At 46.2% G+C, this 20,348-nt stretch overlaps 3 protein-coding genes across 3 annotated transcripts; 2 read left to right on the top strand and 1 right to left on the bottom strand.

Moving 5' to 3' along the window:
• Nucleotides 1-3,131: 3,131 nt before the first annotated feature.
• PtA15_6A322 (uncharacterized protein) lies at nucleotides 3,132-7,483 on the top strand (the record flags this gene model as incomplete). The annotated part of the gene is made up of 4 exons (XM_053170016.1): nucleotides 3,132-3,426; nucleotides 6,073-6,942; nucleotides 7,016-7,128; nucleotides 7,220-7,483. 4 exons carry the CDS (start codon nucleotides 3,132-3,134, stop codon nucleotides 7,481-7,483), a joined length of 1,542 nt encoding a protein of 513 aa, XP_053021249.1.
• A 585-nt stretch (nucleotides 7,484-8,068) lies between these two features.
• On the bottom strand, nucleotides 8,069-10,179 carry PtA15_6A321 (uncharacterized protein; the record flags this gene model as incomplete). The annotated part of the gene is made up of 6 exons (XM_053170015.1): nucleotides 8,069-8,505; nucleotides 8,616-8,867; nucleotides 8,983-9,055; nucleotides 9,122-9,254; nucleotides 9,378-9,500; nucleotides 9,608-10,179. 6 exons carry the CDS (start codon nucleotides 10,177-10,179, stop codon nucleotides 8,069-8,071), a joined length of 1,590 nt encoding a protein of 529 aa, XP_053021248.1.
• A 1,233-nt stretch (nucleotides 10,180-11,412) lies between these two features.
• On the top strand, nucleotides 11,413-19,627 carry PtA15_6A320 (uncharacterized protein; the record flags this gene model as incomplete). Its single annotated transcript, XM_053170014.1, has 12 exons — nucleotides 11,413-11,920; nucleotides 11,985-12,223; nucleotides 13,556-13,662; nucleotides 13,761-13,873; nucleotides 13,945-14,460; nucleotides 14,536-14,940; nucleotides 17,282-17,299; nucleotides 17,370-18,125; nucleotides 18,194-18,423; nucleotides 18,486-18,786; nucleotides 18,864-18,917; nucleotides 18,987-19,627. 12 exons carry the CDS (start codon nucleotides 11,413-11,415, stop codon nucleotides 19,625-19,627), a joined length of 3,888 nt encoding a protein of 1,295 aa, XP_053021247.1.
• Between the last annotated feature and the right edge of the window lie 721 nt (nucleotides 19,628-20,348).

Genomic DNA, 20,348 nt, shown 5'->3' with positions numbered 1-20,348 from the left:
GACAGCCCTCCCAATCCTTCTCTGCTAGGAATCCAAGTTCAGGTTTCTTGGAAGATGGTTTGCCAGACCCTCAAGCAGTGCCAGGAACACACAAGCGCAAATACAACCATGCAGAATTTTATGGCTCCTGCTCAACTTTAAACCCTCAACTCTGCCATGAACATCAATTAAATGACGATGAGCTTCAAATGGGTAAGTACTTGTTGATGTTTCACAGCCTTAAAGCAAAAACTGATTCCAGTTGATTTGATTGAAGCCAATGTTCCAATGCACAGCAAAGCAAATCAGGGCCAGGACAGCAATGTTTTAAACTTTGATCTATTTTTCAACAATAAAAACCTTAACTTTTTCCAGACCAGCTTTGGATCAGAGCAAGATAGACCTGCAAGTAATTTGAGGCAAGACACCACTAATCTGGGAACAAATACCAAATTAAATTTGCAATATCAGCAGACTAGTCCTACTATATGTCCAAGAAACCTTCCACATCCCAATTGCCTTGGCACTGATGGCCGGATCCGGGAACCCCTCCTAAAAGAATTCTTTACTTACTTTCAGGATAAATTAGGTGTGTCTAAGGAAGATGATACCAAAAACAAAGCTTCAAACATGAAATGCATTTCATCAGCTACCTTGGAGAAGAGATCACATATTGTCTCTGTTTACAAGTATCTGCTTGGATGGACATATGAATTGCATGGAAATACCCTCAAAATTTTTAACTTACCAGTACACACTTATAGGAAACATCACCTAAATTTCTTTAAATGGCTTCGAGATGACATTATCTCCTCATCTCATTGTACCACTACTCCGTTCTATTCACAGCTATCACGTATTCTGGCAGATTGTCCTGTCAAGGGACCCTTGGACCCAGCTCAAAGTATTCTGATCAGACTCTTCTCCCAAAACTTGAAGAGGCGCATGATCGAGGATGTAGTGCAGCCAGCCAATGAAATCTTAGGATTATATCTCCACTAAAAGAAAAGTCAGTCATTCTGACTCAGATTGGATAGTTTTCTTCTTCTTGTTGATTCATACTAAAAATATCAATTATATTAATTTTGATATGGGTCCTTGATTTATCTTGATGGATTGGAAATGAACAGTTGACTATGCATCAATTTCTCAAGCTTTGAGAAATATTGAAGAACCAGTAGTACAGCCAACAACGAACCCGGGTTTTCGACATACTTTTTTGATTATATCAAACCTCAAATTGGTAAAAGATGTCTTTCAAAGGCGAAGAATCTCATTGGACAGACCTAGCAAAAGGTATCAACATTTAATACCAATTTTGACCCATTTTGAAAAGGAACATGGAAAAATAGAAAGTATCGTTGGAAGGGTCAGAGGAATAGAAGGTTTTACGGTCACTTACCATCCTACACTTCCTATTGCTTTCACACTTAGTACTAAGGCAAGTGGTTGGGGAGTTCTAAGAATTTTGAATTCCAAAGACAAAAGGCAGCTTTTGGCTGAAACCCCCATCCAGGGGAGGCTCTATCAATTGATTATAGTCACGGATCGTATTCATGCTGAATTCTTGAAAGGCGCGCCTCTATCGGAAGAAGGTCGCCAGGAAACCAGAACAAAACTGATCAAATGGCTAGTCGAGCTGGTTTTCAACCCTCAAGATAGCAGCATACCAATCCAGGGAGCCATTAGATTGGATGGCAATGTGGCTCCTTGGTACAAGGAGACATCCAACAAATTTGGATATCTTCAGGTGAAATTGATCCACTACCTTGCCATATATCCAAAAAATGATCCCCACCCAGAATCAACACTCCGAGATCTTGCAGCTTTTCTCATTTCCAGTTGGCCAGGTTGTGCAGTGCTTAGCTAGAACAACATCTTGAATTACATGGATATCATCATAAGTTGATTGCAAGATCTAGTACTTCCAGAGATTATCAATCACCAGAAATTCCCTTTTTGACATCGTACCATCCTTACCTTTGAGAGCAGGCGTGTACCATGGTAGTTCCGGGCGGGTACCCAAGTCACAAGTGCCATCTCTGCAAATATTTGCCGCATTTCATTCCTGCACATCGGATGGCAATGCGCTGCGGGCTCATTAGCACGGGAAAACAAAGCTTTGATAAGTAATGATACGGAATCTTGCAGGATTGATGATACTGTCAACGTTAGGGGTGGGCCCCGGGTGATACCCGAGTGCTTTCTGGGTCTATGAGCCAGGGTCTGCCAGGATTCATAGGGTGTAGCGGTCGAGACGTGTGGTAGGCCTTGTACTCGGTTAACGCATGTTACCTTTAAGTACCGCATGACTGCCTATTGAGGGATCTGGGCTACTTTTCCTCGTCCTTTGTACCAAGCAGCTAGCGCGACGGACTCTGGTGATCGGGGCTTGTTTGTTTTTGCATGATCAGGGTGTAGGCACTAATCGCCTTATATGGCACGGATGAGATTCCCCCAATTTTGTGGCGCCCTTGAGCATTGCCACTGCCATTCCCCCATTAATGATACTCAGTGTACAAGCGGCTTTCAATGGAGCTGCTTTGGCAAGGAAGAGGGAAAAAAACCTTCAACGACATCTGCCCAGATATGATTGTCTGACCGGTTCCCACTGGAACAAGTCTTGCGGAGCTGGCAAGATACACCCTGCCTGGAAACAGCTGGCCAGTGTGCTGTGGCATTCCGACGATTTATCGGAGTAAACGTTTGCATACAAATCCAGTCACCACAACTACTCGATGACACTGCTCTTCAGAGTACCGAGGAAACGCTGGGTGAGTCAGGTTCGGGCAGGGCTTCTCCCCGACAGCAACGGTTATCTGTGTACCCCAAACAAGTTTGACCAAAGTCAAAGATCAATAAACTGCATCAAAATTATCATCAGTCCCACCCACCCTTGTGAGGGCTATGGCTCTGTCTGTATACATAGTTGGCACGCTGGCATTTGAAGGCACCTCCGTTTGAGGGGCTTTTCTGAGCTCGATTCCACTGTTCTCACGATGTTTCTTTGTCATGGTCTGTTGAGTGCTTATACTGCCTGGATGTTGCTTTATTTGGTCCTGGAGATATCAGCCGCATTTCCAGGAAACCTGGGTCATGGATTGTGGTCACCTCCCCCGGAAGAAGCAGAGCCCCTTTCAGTTGAACGTTTCATGGCGTTGACTGCTCCCATCACCACAAGGCGGTGGACTGCCGCCGAGCTTGGTCTGGAGTCCGAATACCCTCAACAAGGATTACTACATGAATTCGGACAACCCTCACAATCCTTTTCCGCTTGGAATCCACATTCAAGTTTATTGCAAGATGGTTTGCCAGACCCCCAAGCAGTTCCAGGAAAAAACAAGCGCAAATACGACCATCTGAAATGTTCTAGCTCCGAGTCCTTCTCAACTTTAAACCCCCAATCCCGCCATGAGGGCCAATCGAATGCCGATGAGCTTCAAATGGGTAAGTACTCATTCATATCTCTCATTCTTGAAACGAAGACTGATTCTAGTGGTATTGATTGAAGCCAATGTTCCAGTGCACACAGAAGCAAATCAGGGCCAGATCAGCAATTTTTTCAACTTTGATCCATCACAAAACCTCAACTTTTTCACTCCCGAGTTTGGATCGAAGATGGATAGCCCTGCAAGTAATATAGTGCAAGACACCACCTATCTGGCATCAATTACCGAAATAAATGTGCAACATAAGCAGCCTAGTGCTGCGCTAACAAAAAACCTTCCGCCTCCCACTTGTCTTGGCTCTGATGGACGGATTCGGGAGCCGCTTCTGAAAGAGTTCTTTACCTCATTTCAGGCTCAATTGGGTATGGCTAAGGAAGATGATGGTTTTAACAACAACAAATTTTCGTACAGCTCATGCATTGCAACAGCTCCCCGGGAGATGAAGTCATATCTTGTCACACTTTACAAGTATCTGCTTGGATGGACATATGAGTTGCATGAAAATACCCTCAACCATTTTGACTTACCCGTACACACTTACAGGCAACACCACCTAAATTTCTACAACTGGCTTAGAGATAGTCTTTCCTCATCTCCTAGTACTAGTACTACCACTCCATTCTTTGAAGAGCTCTCGCGCGTTATGGCAAATCGTCCTCTCCAGGGGCCCTTGAGCCCAGTTAGAAAAATCCTGATAAGACTCTTCTCCGGGAAGGGGAAAATCATTGGGGATGCAGTGCAGCCTGCCAATGAACTCTTAAAAGTTTATCTAAGCCAGAATAAAAGTCAGTCAGATTGGACGTTTTTTTTTTTAATATTCTCTCTCTTGGTGATGAATATTAATAGATGGTGAAATACCAATCATATTTACTTCGACATGGGCCCTCTTTCTATCTTGACAAATTGAACATGAACAGTTGACTATGCACCAGTTAGTCAAGCTTTAAGAAGTATTGGAGAACCAGTAGTACAACCAGAAATGAATCCAGGTTTCCAGCACACTTTTTCGATTATATCAAAGCTGAAATTGAAAGAATATATTTTCAAAATTCGAAGAATCCATTCTGACAATTCTGATGAAAAATATCGACATTTGTTTCCAATTTTAGCTCATTTCGAAAAGCAGTTTGAAACGATTGAGAGAATTGCTGGGACGGTTAGAGGAAAAGAAGGTTTCACAGTCACTTACCATCCAAGACTTCCAATAGCTGTCAAAATCAGCCTGAATACAAGTGGTTGGGGAGTTCTGAGAATTTTGAACTCCCAAGCCAAAAATCAAGTGATGCACCAGAAGATCATACAGGGGAGGTTATATCAGTTGCTCATAGTCACGGATCGTATTCATGCCGAATTGTTGAAAGGCATTCCTCTGACGGAAGAAGGTCGCCTGGAAGCCAGAAAACACTTGATCAAATGGCTCATCGCGATGTTTTCCAAGCCTCAAGGGAGCATACCTATCCAGGGAGCCATTCAATTGGGAGAAGAACTCGCGCCTTGGTATAAGGAGACATCAAACACCTTTGGGGATCTTCAGGTGAAAGTGATCCACTACCTTGCTATATCTCCAAAGAGTGATCCCGACCCAGACTTAACACTTCGGGATCTTGCAGCTTTCCTGATTGCCAGTTGGCCGGTTGCACAGTGGATAGTTAGAACAACGCCTTTACTTACGTAGACATGCCCATCAATCCATTGAATACTTCTAGATATAATCAATCATTTTATAATCCGCTTTTTTGACACCGTGCCAAACCGTCGCCGGGTATGTACCTGGGCGAGTAAGAGACTATTACATACGGCACTCGGAGAATGGATGTTGTTGCCCATCGTTGGATCAGGGGTGGTTTATCAGCCCCAATGTTGAGCCCAGCCCTGGACCCTTGTATATGTACCAAGCTGCTAAGCGCGACGGAGTGTTGTGATCGGGGCTCGTTTGTTTTCAGGGGGTTGGTACTATCCCCGGTTGCGATGTGTTTGTGTACTCCGTAGCAAGGATGCCGATTTTTATGATCGGCTGAGCCTGGTGTGTATGTTTGTGTGGGTGTGGATGGTGATCGTGTTACAAAATCCTTTCAGTTCATCCGTTCGTTGGTCTGATTCTAAGCAAGCTCTACTAATGTGCGATTCCGCCCAGCGTAGGCTGTCGAGCGAGCCTTTGCTATTATAAGGGGGTATTTGTCTGTATGGCGACTTCGGGATGCATTTCCCGGAGTGGTACAAAGGATGGTGTGTTTGTTTGGGGGAGTGGTTACACTGTGTGGCAGTGGCTAAGGGGGAAGATTGGGGGCTCAGCTTCTTCGCCAGTCTCGTTGGCTCACTGGACTGATCGCTAATAGTTTACTCGGTTTCCAAGTTTCATAGATTATAAATATGTATTTAAGGTAGCTTGGTTGTGGCTAGCTCAGTTGAGTTCTAAATCTCTCCTTCTCTGATGACCGGCTGTATCCACCCCCCATATTCATTTAAAACCCCACCTCTCGCTCGCTCTTCGTTCTTCCCTCTTCGCGGCTGTCTTTTTTTTCGCTATTCTTATCGACAGGAACGCGCATGAACCGAAGATTGTCGAGGTTGCTTATCAGTGAGCGGGAGTGGGGGTGCTAACAGTGTTTGCGAGGAGACTAACACTGTTTTTATTTTATTCCAGCAATGGAACGCCAGCTGCCCACCCCCTCCCCCTCCTCCCTCGCCTCCCTCCTCAACCCAGTCATCCACTCCCCCCCACCAGCAGCACCCAGCCAGCACCACCACCACCACCACCACCACCTCCGCCACCACCAGCAAGACCCGCTCTTCAGGAAACTCCACCATCCCAAACAGATCATCAGCCACCACAAGCCAACCATGTCCACACTCACCCAGAACCATCTCCAGCTAACCTCATCCGCATCCGCAACCGAACAGCAGCAGCAACACCACCACCACCACCAGCAGCCGCCCTTCAAACATCCCACCTCAGCAGCCTCAACTGCCTCATCCTCAACATCCCCATCACTCACCATCGAGAGCAACCTGGAAGAATCCATCTTCGGCATCGCCCCCTTCAACGACTTCACCTGGACCATCGCCCAATTCATCTGGCAACACTCGCGCGAATACTGGCTGAGGGGGGAAGCCCATCTGGTCGAAGTCGAAGCAAAACTAGGGACGATCAGAGACCGGTCCAAGCAGTCTGAACGGATCGAATACCCAATCGCAACCGAATCACCCATCCTCAACACCGCCCACACCAAGTTCCAGTCCGACATGCCCCCCAGCCACCATGCCAACCTCAACCGGCTCCTCAACCAACGGGTCACCGAGACCAATGCACCCGGCTACTGCGGCGCTAAGGTCGACTATCTCCATCTCAAACAGGTCGACGAGTTCCATCAGGGCAAGGTCAGAGTCAGCCGCGACTCCTCCGGAAACAAATCCCCGCCCCGCTCGATCATCAAAGAGAAACTCGCACATCTAGATATCCACTGTCCAGGCCGATCATTCGACTTCAGAATCTCAGTCAACATCGAACATCCTGGTCAGTCCCTTTCTCCTACACACAGACACACACACACACACACTCATATCCTTACCCTCTTTTTTCTTTTCAGTTCCTCTCCCTCCCGAACACTCTACTCCAACTTTCAGACGGATCAAGGACCGCCTATCGTATTCACACCAAATAACCCAGATCGATCTAACACAAGTGAAATCGACAGACCAGGTAAGACTCAGACCAAGGGGCGGAGGGGCGAAAGAGCAAGACTAAAAAAGGGTTTCTATATTTGTTTTTTTGTGCGTGCGTCTGAGTGTAGAACGCCTCGACATCGACGCACGAGGTGGAGGTGGAGTTCAAGGACTCGACCGAGCTGTTACGCGCGGCGTCGATCTGGGCGAGCGAGCGCGAGGAGGGCGAAGGAGGGGCAAGCAGGAACGGAGACCGGCCAGAGGACGACCAGCGACCCTCCTCGGCCCGCAGACTCAGTCGCTCTCAGCACCAGCTTCTCGACGCGCAGGAGTATCTGCTCATGGTCGACGTCTTGTTGAATAATGTTCGCATGCTTATCCGTAATTGTTAAAATAGTATCACTTCGAACTACATGTTGTTTTGTTTTGTTTTTCGTCATCTCAATTCACAGAAACAACTATTATCTTCGTCCTACATCATAATTTAAACCCTGCTTGTATGTTCTTGTGTGTGGAAAATAATCTTGAAAGAAAAGGTGGATCTGTTGTTGTTCTTGAAAAGAGAGATTTTGAGTGAGTTGTAGTCAGAATCACTTTGATGAAGTTTATCTCTTCCGTCGTCAGTTAGGGCTGGAGTGTCCTCTGACAGGCTGTGACATCGCGGTCACACAGCACACGAAACAGAGGAAAAACACCACTGCAAGTAGATGGAGAGAAGTATCAGGACTTCTTCTCGAACCTCCTTAACCTGGCAGGCTCGCCCGCACCTGGCTCCCCTATCAACCCCCATGAACTCTGAACATATCACTTGCTAGGCTATCCTTTTTTACAATTAGGGATGTAGGTATTACGTATTCACAGTGTGCAATGCCCAAGGCGAAATTACACTTAAAAAGCACAAGATGGTCTGCAAGATTTACAAGCAAGATATCAGAGAGAATAGAGCAAGAAACAGAAACAAGCAGAAATGAAAAACTTCAAGAGCGATAAGCGACAATAGAGGCGCCGCCGTCAAAAGTGAGACGTTTACGAGTACGAATGATAAGGAAGCCAGTGGCTAGGGGGCTTGAGGAGAGGGCGCCAGATTTGATACTCAAAGCGGTAGGAGCGACGACGACGGCCTCGCCGAGCGCGAGTCTTGAGATAGTGTGGGACCAATCCGAGTCCGGCTCGCGGTCCTGGTCGACGGAGATGTGTTTACTGAGATGTTTGACCCAGGTGGGCGAACTGAACCGGTGAAGGAATAGGAACGAAACCAGGTCTAACACCGCATCCGGAACTACCGTAGGCTCTTGGGTCGAGATTATCGTCCGGATCCCAAAGTGTCTTTGTTGTCGGATCAATGAGGTCATCGAATCCGTGAACCGAGCCGAACATGGATCCGAATTCAGATACTTGTGCGCCTCATCTAAGACTATTTATTCATTTAACCGAACAAGAGAAGAAAAAAAGGAGTGAGTAACTAGAGAACTTGGATCTTACCTTCATCTCAAGATTTTCTTTAGAAGATCGAAAAAAACTCACGCAACACTTTCCCAGTTTCCATACGAGCTTCGACAAACAAGCCGACAAGGATCTCAAACAAAGCGATTACCAAAGATGAATTGGTGAACGGATCACGCAGATCGACGATGACCAAGTGACCCGGCTTGAAATAGGACGAAACGTCGGAGGATTTATTTCCAGTCAAATAAGAGTCCAACATATCGATCCGCATCTTGTATGAGTTTTTTTGAGCGGGGTTTAAGGGCTCTTTCATCATCCTCTTCTTGAATGCTTCGATTTTTATACCGAACAACACCAGCAAAAACAAAAACGCATTTGTTTAACTAAAACGCTTGATTTTACTTTCCTGCGAGGGGTGGCGGATTGCTGATAAGAACCGGCTTACCATCGTAGTTAAATCCATCTGCGCCCATTGACCGAAGAATAGTCATCGCTCTTTGTAGATACAACGGCATAATCTATGGAAAGCGGAAAGATAACAAATCAAAATCAGAACTGCCAAGTATTGCGCTGAGATCACCTACCACACTGTCATCAAATCCCATCAGCGTTAACATCCTGCTCGAATTCAAATTCGAAGTCGAGAGGTAAAACGGCATGACATTCACGCCTTTCAGAGGTTTGTAAATCCTCCTCATCGTTTCCAAGCAAGTAGGCCTAATGATGAGATGGGGAATGCGCGTAATGTATCCAAGTTAGTGAGCGTGCGCCGTGAAGCAAAAGGACAGATAAGAAGAGTTTGTGAGGGTTGATGAGAGACATGTGGGATTTGTAACTCACGATACAAGAACTGTCACTGGGACTGATGCAGATGACTTTGCTCCTAGTTGGGCTCGCGTCGCTGGTAATCCGAGATAGGCGGATTCGCAGGGATAATTCACACTGCCTCTATCATAATGCAAGCTATATTTTACGTAGAAAAAGTAACGGATCAACATTGGTTTCGAAACTAGCCTTCTACGGAAAAGAATGTAGGCTAAGTAGAACTAGGGGGGGGGGGCAAAATTTACCACAAGCCAGCAAGTGGTTTAGGGAGAGTGCCGATCCGTCTATCGACCACCAAGCATCCCTCCAATATAACAGAGGCGCTATGGCTTTTACCAGAGCCCTGTACGCCGCAGATCAGAGCACTGAATGGCGTGTTAACATTCAAGTATAATTTCGGATTCGAGGGGGACTTGGGAAAGCCATCGGCGTGTTGGCTGCTGATGCTTCCGACTACGGCGCGTTGGGGGAACTGGCCGGGAGAGACTTTCTCGGCTTCGCCAGTGAGGAGAACGGCGTTGCGGATACTGTGCTGGAGTGTCGAATCCAATCCATTGGCTCCGCATGATCCTTCGACTTGTAGGAGGTCCAGCTCCGGGTCCTTGATCGGCGGCGGTTTAAATTTCGGGGCAATGCCAGAGCTTATCGAATCCAATTCGAACGTAAATTCTCGTCCAAAGGCAAAATTCGACGGGTTTTGTAGTGTGTTCTCTCTTGGTTGAAATGGTTGAAATTGAAGGACTCCGCTTGTAACGTGTGGAGGAACGCGAGTGTCGGCATTCGCAAAACGGAAGTTAGGTCGATTGTGATTCTCCATTTTTGGGTACCGAGTCGCAGAAAAAATAGTTCACCGAGTCTAGATATTAATGAAGGAACAGAAGATGTTAGGGCGAGTTCTGTGTATTTTACGATAAATGGCAGTCTTTATATGGCAAATGGGTATGAAGTGATGAGGGATAGATTTTAGCAGATACGATGCGAAGCTGGGGGAGCTTTAAATGGTCTGGCGATGAAGGCAGCCGAGTACATCAATACCTACCGGCATTCAGGTGAGGGTGCCATCACATCGGGCCAACGCTGGCTAGCTTGCCGACCAAGTTGAAAGAAAACGGGAAATACTGAAAGGCGTCAAACATCTACACTCAGCACGTAAAACCTCAAGTTCTCAACAGGAGCCGTTGGATAACTTTTCGTTCTGTCTGATCAAAGGGGAGAGAGAGCCGATTGAAAAAGGAAAGAACAAGGAATAAGGGACCAACCGCTCAGGTGAACGCTTCGACAGGGGATCGGTGTTTCGGTGGACAAGACTCTGTATGCTCCACTCAGTTTCAACAGTCCCGAGGAAGCTGAACAAGTGAGAGAACGAAGGGGGACAAGTCAAAACAACCCACTGCAAATTTTTGTCCTGTGTTTTCGTTGGGAACAAGAAAAGGATCCGACTGTTGTCATCAAGACTCGGTTCATTGCTCTTCTTCCTTCCGTGAGCACCACGTACTTACGTACTTGTTTAAATAAATACATATTTACACAGAATTTGCACCTGTGTCCATACCTAGACCCCATAGTATGTAGACGCGCAGCCGAGGAAATAAGCCTCTGTATACCAATGTTTTTGGTCAGTTTCCAAAGTCTCTGGGGTCCCTGGGTCCCTGCCAACCCTGACCATCAGAGCCTGAGATTTTCTCCAAGTCCCACTGAGACAGGCGACCCTGGCTGGCCCTTACACATCCCGGTCATATTAGACGTCACAACAAAATAACCCTCCTCTGCATGTAACACATCACTTCCCTTACACACTCAACATCACACTCCGCAACCGAACTAGTTTTTGTAAATCCCCTGACTGAACCAACTCCAACCAGCTCCCACTTCAACGGTCAACCGACATCACATCGCTCCTAAGCCTCAACAAAGCAACACATAGCTTCAAAATTAAACAGGCCAAACATTGGATTGGGTAGTAGCTCTTTCTTTTCATCATCTCTCTTCAACCGTACAGAACTGACCATTCGTACATTTCTCAGTTTCATCAGGCCGACCTTTTGATTAAATGCCCACCACAAGGTTTAGATTCAAATCTGCAGACCGTGCCCAGCGACTGCGCCGTCAACGCAACGCCGAGCGAGATGCCGAAACACTAGCGCGACTACGTCAACATGAATTATCGGATCGGATTCGTCAACAAAACTCTCATAATCAGTATAACCCAGCGGATCAACCCGTTGAAAATGCCATGGACTACGACGCACCATTTCCAGCTCACAATGACGAAGCGGTAGATCTAGCGGATACCATCGGCAGTCATGAGTGGGTAGATTTGGTCGAGGAACCACTGGATGAAATTGACCTAGCGATGGCCTCAGAAAGGGAACGGCACCGTCACCAAGCCCGTAACTTCAACTGGAACGCTCTGCTCAATCAACTTTATCCTGAATACATGAAGCTGAAAGGTGCAACTCAAAATTGGGCAGGGCCCAATTGCTATAACGACTTTCACCGCTGCACTTCCACCTACCAGAATAAGACTCGTCGCTCTGTTGACTTTATTGGCATACATGGTATGTTGGGTTTTCTTTAGCCTGCTAGAAAGTTAAACTGAACCTTTAAGAATCAAAAAAATAGGCCAGGCTCGACAAACTTTCACTTTTTGTGAATGCACCCTGGATGCTGTTAAGCTCCTCCAGCTAGGATACATTGCAGCCTCGCCGGTCCAGCCACAAACAGCGTTTTCACTTCCACTTCTTATATTTCACAATCACCTCTGGAATCGCTGTCATGTTGGTGCGCTCCCCTTCATGGAAGCCCTTAACCAATTCCTTGAACCCCGATCTCAGAGATTGTACGCTAAAAAAGGCACCCATGTCAGTATTTCTTGTATCAATATCCTTCCAAATGAAAGAACTTCTTATAATTTTCTAGTATCTACCAACAGGCAAGACCATTACGGAAGCCTTTCTCCGCTGCAGTTGATTTGTTTCGGCAGCTAGAAGAAAAGACAGACAAGTTGATTTTCAATGTTCTTAAAATGTCTAGGCAAGATAAATTAGCCCACAATGCATGCCCAGCATGTTTTGGTCCCGAAACTCTTAACTCCTCTGAATACTCTGATCTTACACGTAATAAATTGATAGTCTGCCTTGATGGAAACTTTCAGCACCGTCACCAGACCAAAGCCAGCCGAAACGATGAACAAGTCCGTATCCCTCCAACATTCTTGAGACCAAGCGCTGTGGATGAAGCATCACAAGAAATTTGTGCCAGCGAAACTTTAGGCATGACGGATGATCAGGTCAGAGATAGGAATTGTTCGGCAAAAAATACACCAATGAATTGATTATTTTAAAAATAAATTCAGACTGATAGATGTACAGAATCACATAAGGCTGCAGATGACAAACGAAATGAGTCGACGTGGAAGGGGTGTGATGACACAGGTCTCATGGGATGCTGCTGCCGCCACGATGCTGTTCTTTATTTCGCAAACATATACAAATCCGGGGAGAAAAGACACTTCCCAATGGCAATAATAAAGAAACTTCTTGCTGACATTGATCCTGATCGACCTGTTGGCTTTCTCTATGATATTGGGTGTTCACTAGACAAGTACATTAGACGGGTTTGTATTCATAACTCTCTCATACTTTCCCTTTATTTTCAGTAAGATATGTACATTCAAATGTTTATGATGATTTTTTTCAGCATGGGCTTCTACCACAAGACCAAGACAGGATCAAATTTGGGACATCTGTTTTCCACGCATATGTCCATAACTGGACCTGCCAATTAGACTATCACCCTAGGTTCAATGAAGGCTGGGGCCTCTCTGATGGCGAAGGTCTGGAAAGGTTGTGGTCGGGTCTTTCCCCTTTAGTCAGTCCGTTGAGATACGCCACTCGCACCCATCGTCTAGGTGCAATCTCACACAAGGCGAAACACCACAATTCTCGAGGAATCAAACAACTTGGTCTGTAACCTAGCGGACTGAATTGACTCGACATACATACATTTTATTGGCTGGTCTTTTTCTCTGATTGAATGATTTATTCAAAACAGGTTTTTGGCTAAAGAAAAAGTTCAAAATGGCTGTTCAGCGGCGCCGCGAGACAAACAGAACATTATCCCAACTTTTACAAAAGCCCAATCTGCATTCTCAAGATAATACCCAATTTACCGTTTCCTTTTTCAAAACTCAGTGGGAAAACCAAAAAAACTTTTCAGTCAACCACAATACGGCAGAGGAGGATCGCAAGACCAGATTGGTTGCCCTATACAAGCGCCAAAGTGCACTTCAAGAAATGCGGTCAGTGTTTAAAATATCAGATTTTGTCCGGCGGGTCCAATTGTTTCTAGTGTCTTACAAGGTGCAATGAGCTGTCTTTTTTTAGGGAACGCCTGCAGAGTTCACCTGAGCTTGTTGCCACCCAAGCTGATGGACTCTATTTGCAACAACATGGCGATAGTCACAGCCGAGTTGGATGAACTCACCCGAAGTGGTGCTTTCAATGTTCCCGGTGTGTATTATTTCTACCAATCCCCAACGATTATGCTAATTTTCTGTGTGTCTTTATCTATTCATCTTCAGATCCCGAAGAGCAAAGACTGCGTCTCCTCCTCTGGGATGCGAAATCAGATCTATACATTCAAGCGGTCCAGCTACGTGCCGAGAGCCAGCCATTGAGAGATTCCCACATTATGGGTTCTCATCTTGGAACCGAGGGCAAAGAGAGAATATTGAAGGCAATGAAAAACCGTCGCCCAGCGGTAAAAAAACTGCTGGATAATTTCAACCAACAATATCAGATGTTCAAACAAAAATACCCGAATCAGATTTTATCCGATTCACATCCTCATCCTCTGACGTATGAAGTTTTTTCAAAGTGGCCTTTGGACCACCAGTTTTGGAACAACAGCTTGTACTATCATTCTGAGGCACCTTGGTCGATTGATCCCGATGTTCGGACTGGAATCAGCTGTTTCTTGATCCTCAACCGAGTTCAAGAAGAGTTTGAACTCATTGCACAGGAATTGGCTCGCGCAATTGGTTGGGCAATTGATCATCACAGTATGTTGAAAAACAAGTTACAGTACATTGCAACTCGTGAGTCATTAGTGTTTTTTTGGTGAGGTTTCTGATTTTCCAGCCAATATCCTGAGCTGCCAATTCTTGCTTTAGGTATGCAGCTCTTGAATGATCACGCAGAAGTTACCCCAGATCTATTCACCGATTTGGACATGGCGAACACTACATTGGCTGAAAAATACAAGGTTGTTGGTGACGAAATCCGGGTCCGACTTTCAGCGCATGGGGTGTTGATTAAAGAGTGGTCAGACAACATTGTGTGGCTCTGGGAACGTTGCCAACCACTTAATAATCGGGACTGCATCCTGCAGTGGCATGGTTTGGTTGAAGAAGTCAAGCAGAACGACCCACCGGTGCTACCTGATCTTTTGGACGCCTTTGAGGAGGATATAATAGATGTACACATTGATGACGGCGAGGACGTGGAGGAAGAACAGTTGAATAACGAAGAGAATTCTCAAGACTTCGAGGGTCAACTTGGCGATGGAGCAAACGAGGGTTAGTGGAAGCAATATAGTGGATTGTGGACTGAGGTATTGCACATTGTTATTGGGAATATCATTCTGTTATAATAAAAGAACTGTGATTTTTACCAGTAGCCAACAATTAAATTTACAATTTGACTCATTGTCTTTTTTCCATGAATGTAATCATTGGCCCAACTGTGGAAGATTGATTTTTGTGGCATTTTTTAAATGAATTTCCAAATCATATCTCTGGTCTTGAATCATCGAACCAAAGGAAAAAATATGGGTTGTTTGGTTGCTGCAAAAAGAAATCATTTAATTGCCTCGAGCAAACTGTGCATCCTATAACGTATTGCCTCCGGCTATTGGCAGAGCTAAATTTTTTCGGATGAGTTCATCTTGGGCACTTCTAGTTTGCTAGGTTTGCGCGGCCTATAATATATTGCCTCCGACTATTGTCGGAGCTACTTTTGTTGGATGAGTTCATCTTGGGCACTTCTAGCTTGCTAGGTTTGCGCGGCCTAATATCACATTGCCTCCGGCAATTTCTTCAGTGCCAGAGGTAATTGCGTTGCCTGAAATCCCCCTGTAAATTAGTTGGTTGCTAGTTTATAATACCTCCATGCTTAATTCCATTGTCTGGCCAGTATGGACCAGTTACTGCAAAGAAATATTTGTCACATTGCCTGCCTCAGGAAAATTGTCCATCCTATTGAATCCGGCAATTCCTTCATTGCTGGACCGGTAATTGTATCACCTGATTGGGTTGCTAGGTTCAGCTTGAGGGAAAAGCGTTACAATTCATTCTATTGTGTGGGCGCTACCGTTTCATTATGACTGCAGAAAAATTCATCATTGCTGGATGTAATTGTGTTTGATCGCTCTTCAGCCACCGCGTAGAGCGCATGGAAGCCTTGCTGAAAGCCACTGAAATTTCTCCTCTCATAACCGTGTACTCCTTCCCACCCGTCTTGCTGTTGGAAAGTTCAAGCCCTTTCTCGGATTGGTCTTCAAAGCTCATGCTTGACCGCTTTCATCCCATCATGAATTTTTCATTGTGATGGCAATTACCGCCCATCATCAATGGTTTTTGAGACAACTAGACTGCCCCCAACCCAAATCAGCCTTTCGGGTTTGCTTCTTACCGCACTTACTCGAGTCTGCACAGCTCTCTGTCCCATCAAACTCATCTACTATGTAAACTTGCCTAAGTGAATCATGCCCCCATCCGGAGGCAATATTGTGAACCGTCTCTACAGAAGGGCCCACAGATGAGTGATTTCATGAGTGCTGTATCTGGGATTCTCCCAAAAAAGAGTGCGTCGCCAGACCAGCTCAACGCGGCACAGGGAATACATATCTGGCTTTGCGGTGTATGTGTATCGGTCTACCCGATACGCTTCCAGTGAATATTGTGGATATTGCTGGGCCTAGCATCATATCTGCTGTCGGTATTGGTCCTGAGCAGCAATCCATCATTTGTGACCTTGTTCCCTCTCGAGATTCGGTACAATACCAGGCCAATAGCAATACAAGGCCTGTATTTTTTGCAGCGCACCACTTCAGCGGCTGTGTATGCGGCACCTCGAGCTGCGCCCTGTGGTTTCCTTCTGCAGACCTTGCCATCATCTCCATCATCTCCATGACCGTCACCATCACCATCCCACCGGCACCATCACCATCCCACCGGCACCATCACCATCCCACCGGCACCATCACATCCCACCGGCACCATCACCATCCCACCGGCACCATTACCATCACCGCCTATCACCAGTTCTGACACCACCGTTGCGGATTTCGAATAACTCAACGGTCACCCGCTTGATCTACCAATCATCTACGTGTTTAACGCATCCAGGCGCGGTTTTTTATCACCTAGGTTCTCAACCACATAAATCCAAGTATGTATACATTCTCTCCTTGTTATGCTGACCTGATCTGTCCTCGATGTCTGAGCCCTGCAGTGTCTGCTCCAAATGGTGATCCCGATCTTTTAAGAACTTGGTTGGGACATCATTTGGTGTATACCAGTTTCAGGGTTGCATCGAGGCAGAACTTTAGCTCAGCCAAGAATTTGTAGACTACATGCTGACGTTCACCAAACTTCCCCCTCCTCTGCCATGTTCATTTGCAACTGTTTCATCACCCGCGAACCTTTCTTAACTTGTCAACCCGGCGCTGCGCAGAGCTTACCATTTTTTTCATCGACTCTCATCAGAATTATCCGACACATCCCACCATCCTGCCCCTTCCAATACCGGCCCCATCAGCAAAGCAAAATCCGACATCAACTGCCAAATAGATTTACTACTGCGAGCTTACTGGTCGCGGGCTATTGTCTTGTGAGTGTTTTGAACGGTCAGACTAAGTTGAGCTAGAGTTACTTGGTCAGTGCCATCTATCATGTTCTCCCAACATGCACAGAAATCTAACCAGCTCCTTTTTTATTATTTGCAGAAAAACCACGATTCATCCATCCGGGCGTAGATTTTCCCAGTCTCAGCCGTTTGCAAAATACTCCAATATGCCCGGTGGCAATGTATCCGACGAGACCCACACGGTTCCATTTCCCATTGACCTCAGCTTCACCGGTCGTCCATTGGCAACAGAGATATTCCCCGCTGGACCCCACCCTAGTGCCGAGTTTTCTGCTTCTAGCGGAGACACCTTACCGCCCCCTCTTCCGCTACGCGGTCTATACCTTAACAACAATAGCGGCAGTAGATCAGTTCTATCCGATCAACCTCCAAAAAAAAACAAAGCGACAACGTAAACGTCGCACGACTTCTCCTTCCAAGCCCCTTTCCGCGGCCTCTCCATCTAATCTCCAAACTGCTTCCCAGCTAGCTAGCACAGTTAGAGGAGCACCTGCCGCTGGCGAGGTGGAAAACGACCCCATACAGCCACCCAAGAAAAAGCGACGTTGTATGCCGCCGGAAATTGTTGCTCAATTTGCTGATGAGCCCCTCGACCGCCTCCGTAAGCGGGTTGAAGACAACGCCGAATACGAGCGGCTCGCGGCAGAAGACAAAGCTGAGCTTGATGAAGCATATCAGAACTACCAACGGGCTATTCTGGTCATTGCCGCAAAGAACAAGCTCCACGCGAAGCCGGTGATGGACTACTTAGGATTGGAAGGCCGTCTTAGAGGCCCAACCAATTTTAACAACTTCTGTCGATACGATGAAGTTGCCAGCCCAATCTACAGAAATGGCAAGTTCGATTGGCCATTAATGTCAGCTTCGCAGCGATCACTTAATTGCTCCTACGTTACTTTTCAGGTTCAGTTCCGTATAAGCACCGCATGGTCCAGTGCGGTGAACTATGGGGTCAGCTGGACAAGAATTCAAAAAGGAAATGGAAGGATGATGACTTCATTGATGCTGCCATCCAGGCACTTGGTGCTGCTGGAGAAGACGAATTGCTTGAAACTGATGGGCCGGATCGCCGACAGTTCCTTCCTCGGAATAAGTTCAGCGTTTCTGCATGGTCCATGCAGGTGAAGAGAGATGTAAGTGGTCTGTTGGTCGGCCGTGATTGGGGATCAATAACTGATTCTTATTTTTGTGTTAGTTAAGACAATTGAGCCACTCGCATCAAGTGGAAGGATTCTTGGTTTTGGCCTCACGCGATCCGGATCACCCATTTCTCACGACTGGCGGAAGTCTGATGTCGGAAGAATTCTTGGACATAACTGCACAAGACTCCAGGCAGTGGAACTCGTTCTTCCGCTTTGTTAACGGGCAGCAGGCTATCAAAGACATCTCGGGCTGTTATCCTTCCTTCCCTTCGCGAAATAACAAGAGGAAACGAACTGATACCACAAGCAAAGAAACTCCAGCTGGTAAGATCGGTGAGAAACAGAAGTGCATTGGTGAGGCAGGGAATGTCATTATTCAACTCAAAATCTGTCTGGCTGAGAAAAAGCCATCATTCCTTTTGACATCTCAGGAACCAAGGCGATCAACATCCCGGCAGTCCGAGAAAAATTGAAGGACGCTCTTGGTACATACAAAATCTTTTAATTAGCGCTTTTCATTGCACAACCTGCTGACCAATTCTTTTTTCTCGCAGCTAAAGCCACGCACGGACTCCACTTGAAGGGATGGCCAGGGACCAAGACGGCTGAGGCGCTGCAAAAACTTGGTGTCACCCTGTCGGTGAAGACCAACGACTACTTTGTTACTGTGCAAGATTTCTGCGCCCGCCCCTCCGATATGAGTGTTGAACAGTCACATCGCATACTTACTGGTTTTTCGAAAGGGTGGGTCAAGCTCACAGGTCCACCACCACCCGAAACTGAAATTGGGGGTGTAACCACAGTAGGCTACACCCCATCCGATGATGAACAGGGTGCTACCATCAAATCCAGCACCTCTCGGCTTTCTAGCATTCAAGGCAAGGTTCACCGTCCAATCAGAAAAACATGTAAGCAACCTGCCTCGCGCGCCAAGTCCTGCAAGAGCCTCAGGGCTGGTTCATCGGAATCCGATGAATATTCTGCCTCCGAATCTTCCGTTCAATCAGACAAGGAATCTAGCGTCTCTGTTCACCCTCAAAGATCACACCGGAGAAGAAAAAGTGTTCTTCCCAATGATTCCGAAGACGAAAATCCAAACCATTGTCAATCAGAAGAGCAAGATGAACATACACAACATAAGTCACATGTCACATTCCGCATTGACAGTGAGAGCGAGGACAATGATGATGATTAGACAGATTTTTATACTTGTTTTTTTTCCCTCTCTTATTGGTGATCAAGCCATAGCTAAATTGATTAGATTCACTTTAACCCTTGAATACTGCTGTTTGCCCAACACCAGCCATATTTTGTGGTCTTGAATACATTGATTCTCTCTTATTGATGATTTCCGCTCGGCTCAATTTTCAGAGAATAGCTAGCCAGTGCCCTGGGAGTCATTAATTCAACAGGGATGAATTTTGGAGCAATGGAAAGTTGTTTGGTTGGTGTTGAACCTGGCTGCTGCCTGTGGGCCCACAGGCGCTGAGTTTTTGTGCTCTATGCACTGCAAGAATTAACTGCCAAGACAATCTAGTCCAGGCAGAGACAGTGTCCAACAATTTCTGGTGTGTATGAGGAAGTCTGGTTCCCTTTGGAAGAGGTGTGGTTGATTAACATCCAAGCACTATCTGGACGATTTGTTACATGATCACATTGCACTGCAAACACAGGATTGGACCGGCTTGTCCGATCAGTTATTGTCTGAGTTCCGCAATCCAAACCGAGCAGAGTGCAGAACTTGTTGGACAAAACCTGTCTGACAACCTCCCGGACAAACTGGCTGAGCGGTGGATTTCTGCAGTGTTCGCTGGTGTAGCAGTGCGATGAAATGAGTGTGTAAGGGGAGTGATATGTTACATGCAGAGGAGGGTAGTATTGTTGTGACATGTAGTATTACTAAGACCGGGTGTGTA

The sequence above is a fragment of the Puccinia triticina genome, chromosome 6A (assembly GCF_026914185.1).
Source record: "Puccinia triticina chromosome 6A, complete sequence".
In the NCBI taxonomy this organism is placed as follows: domain Eukaryota; kingdom Fungi; phylum Basidiomycota; class Pucciniomycetes; order Pucciniales; family Pucciniaceae; genus Puccinia; species Puccinia triticina.
This window is presented reverse-complemented; position numbering and strand designations above follow the sequence as displayed.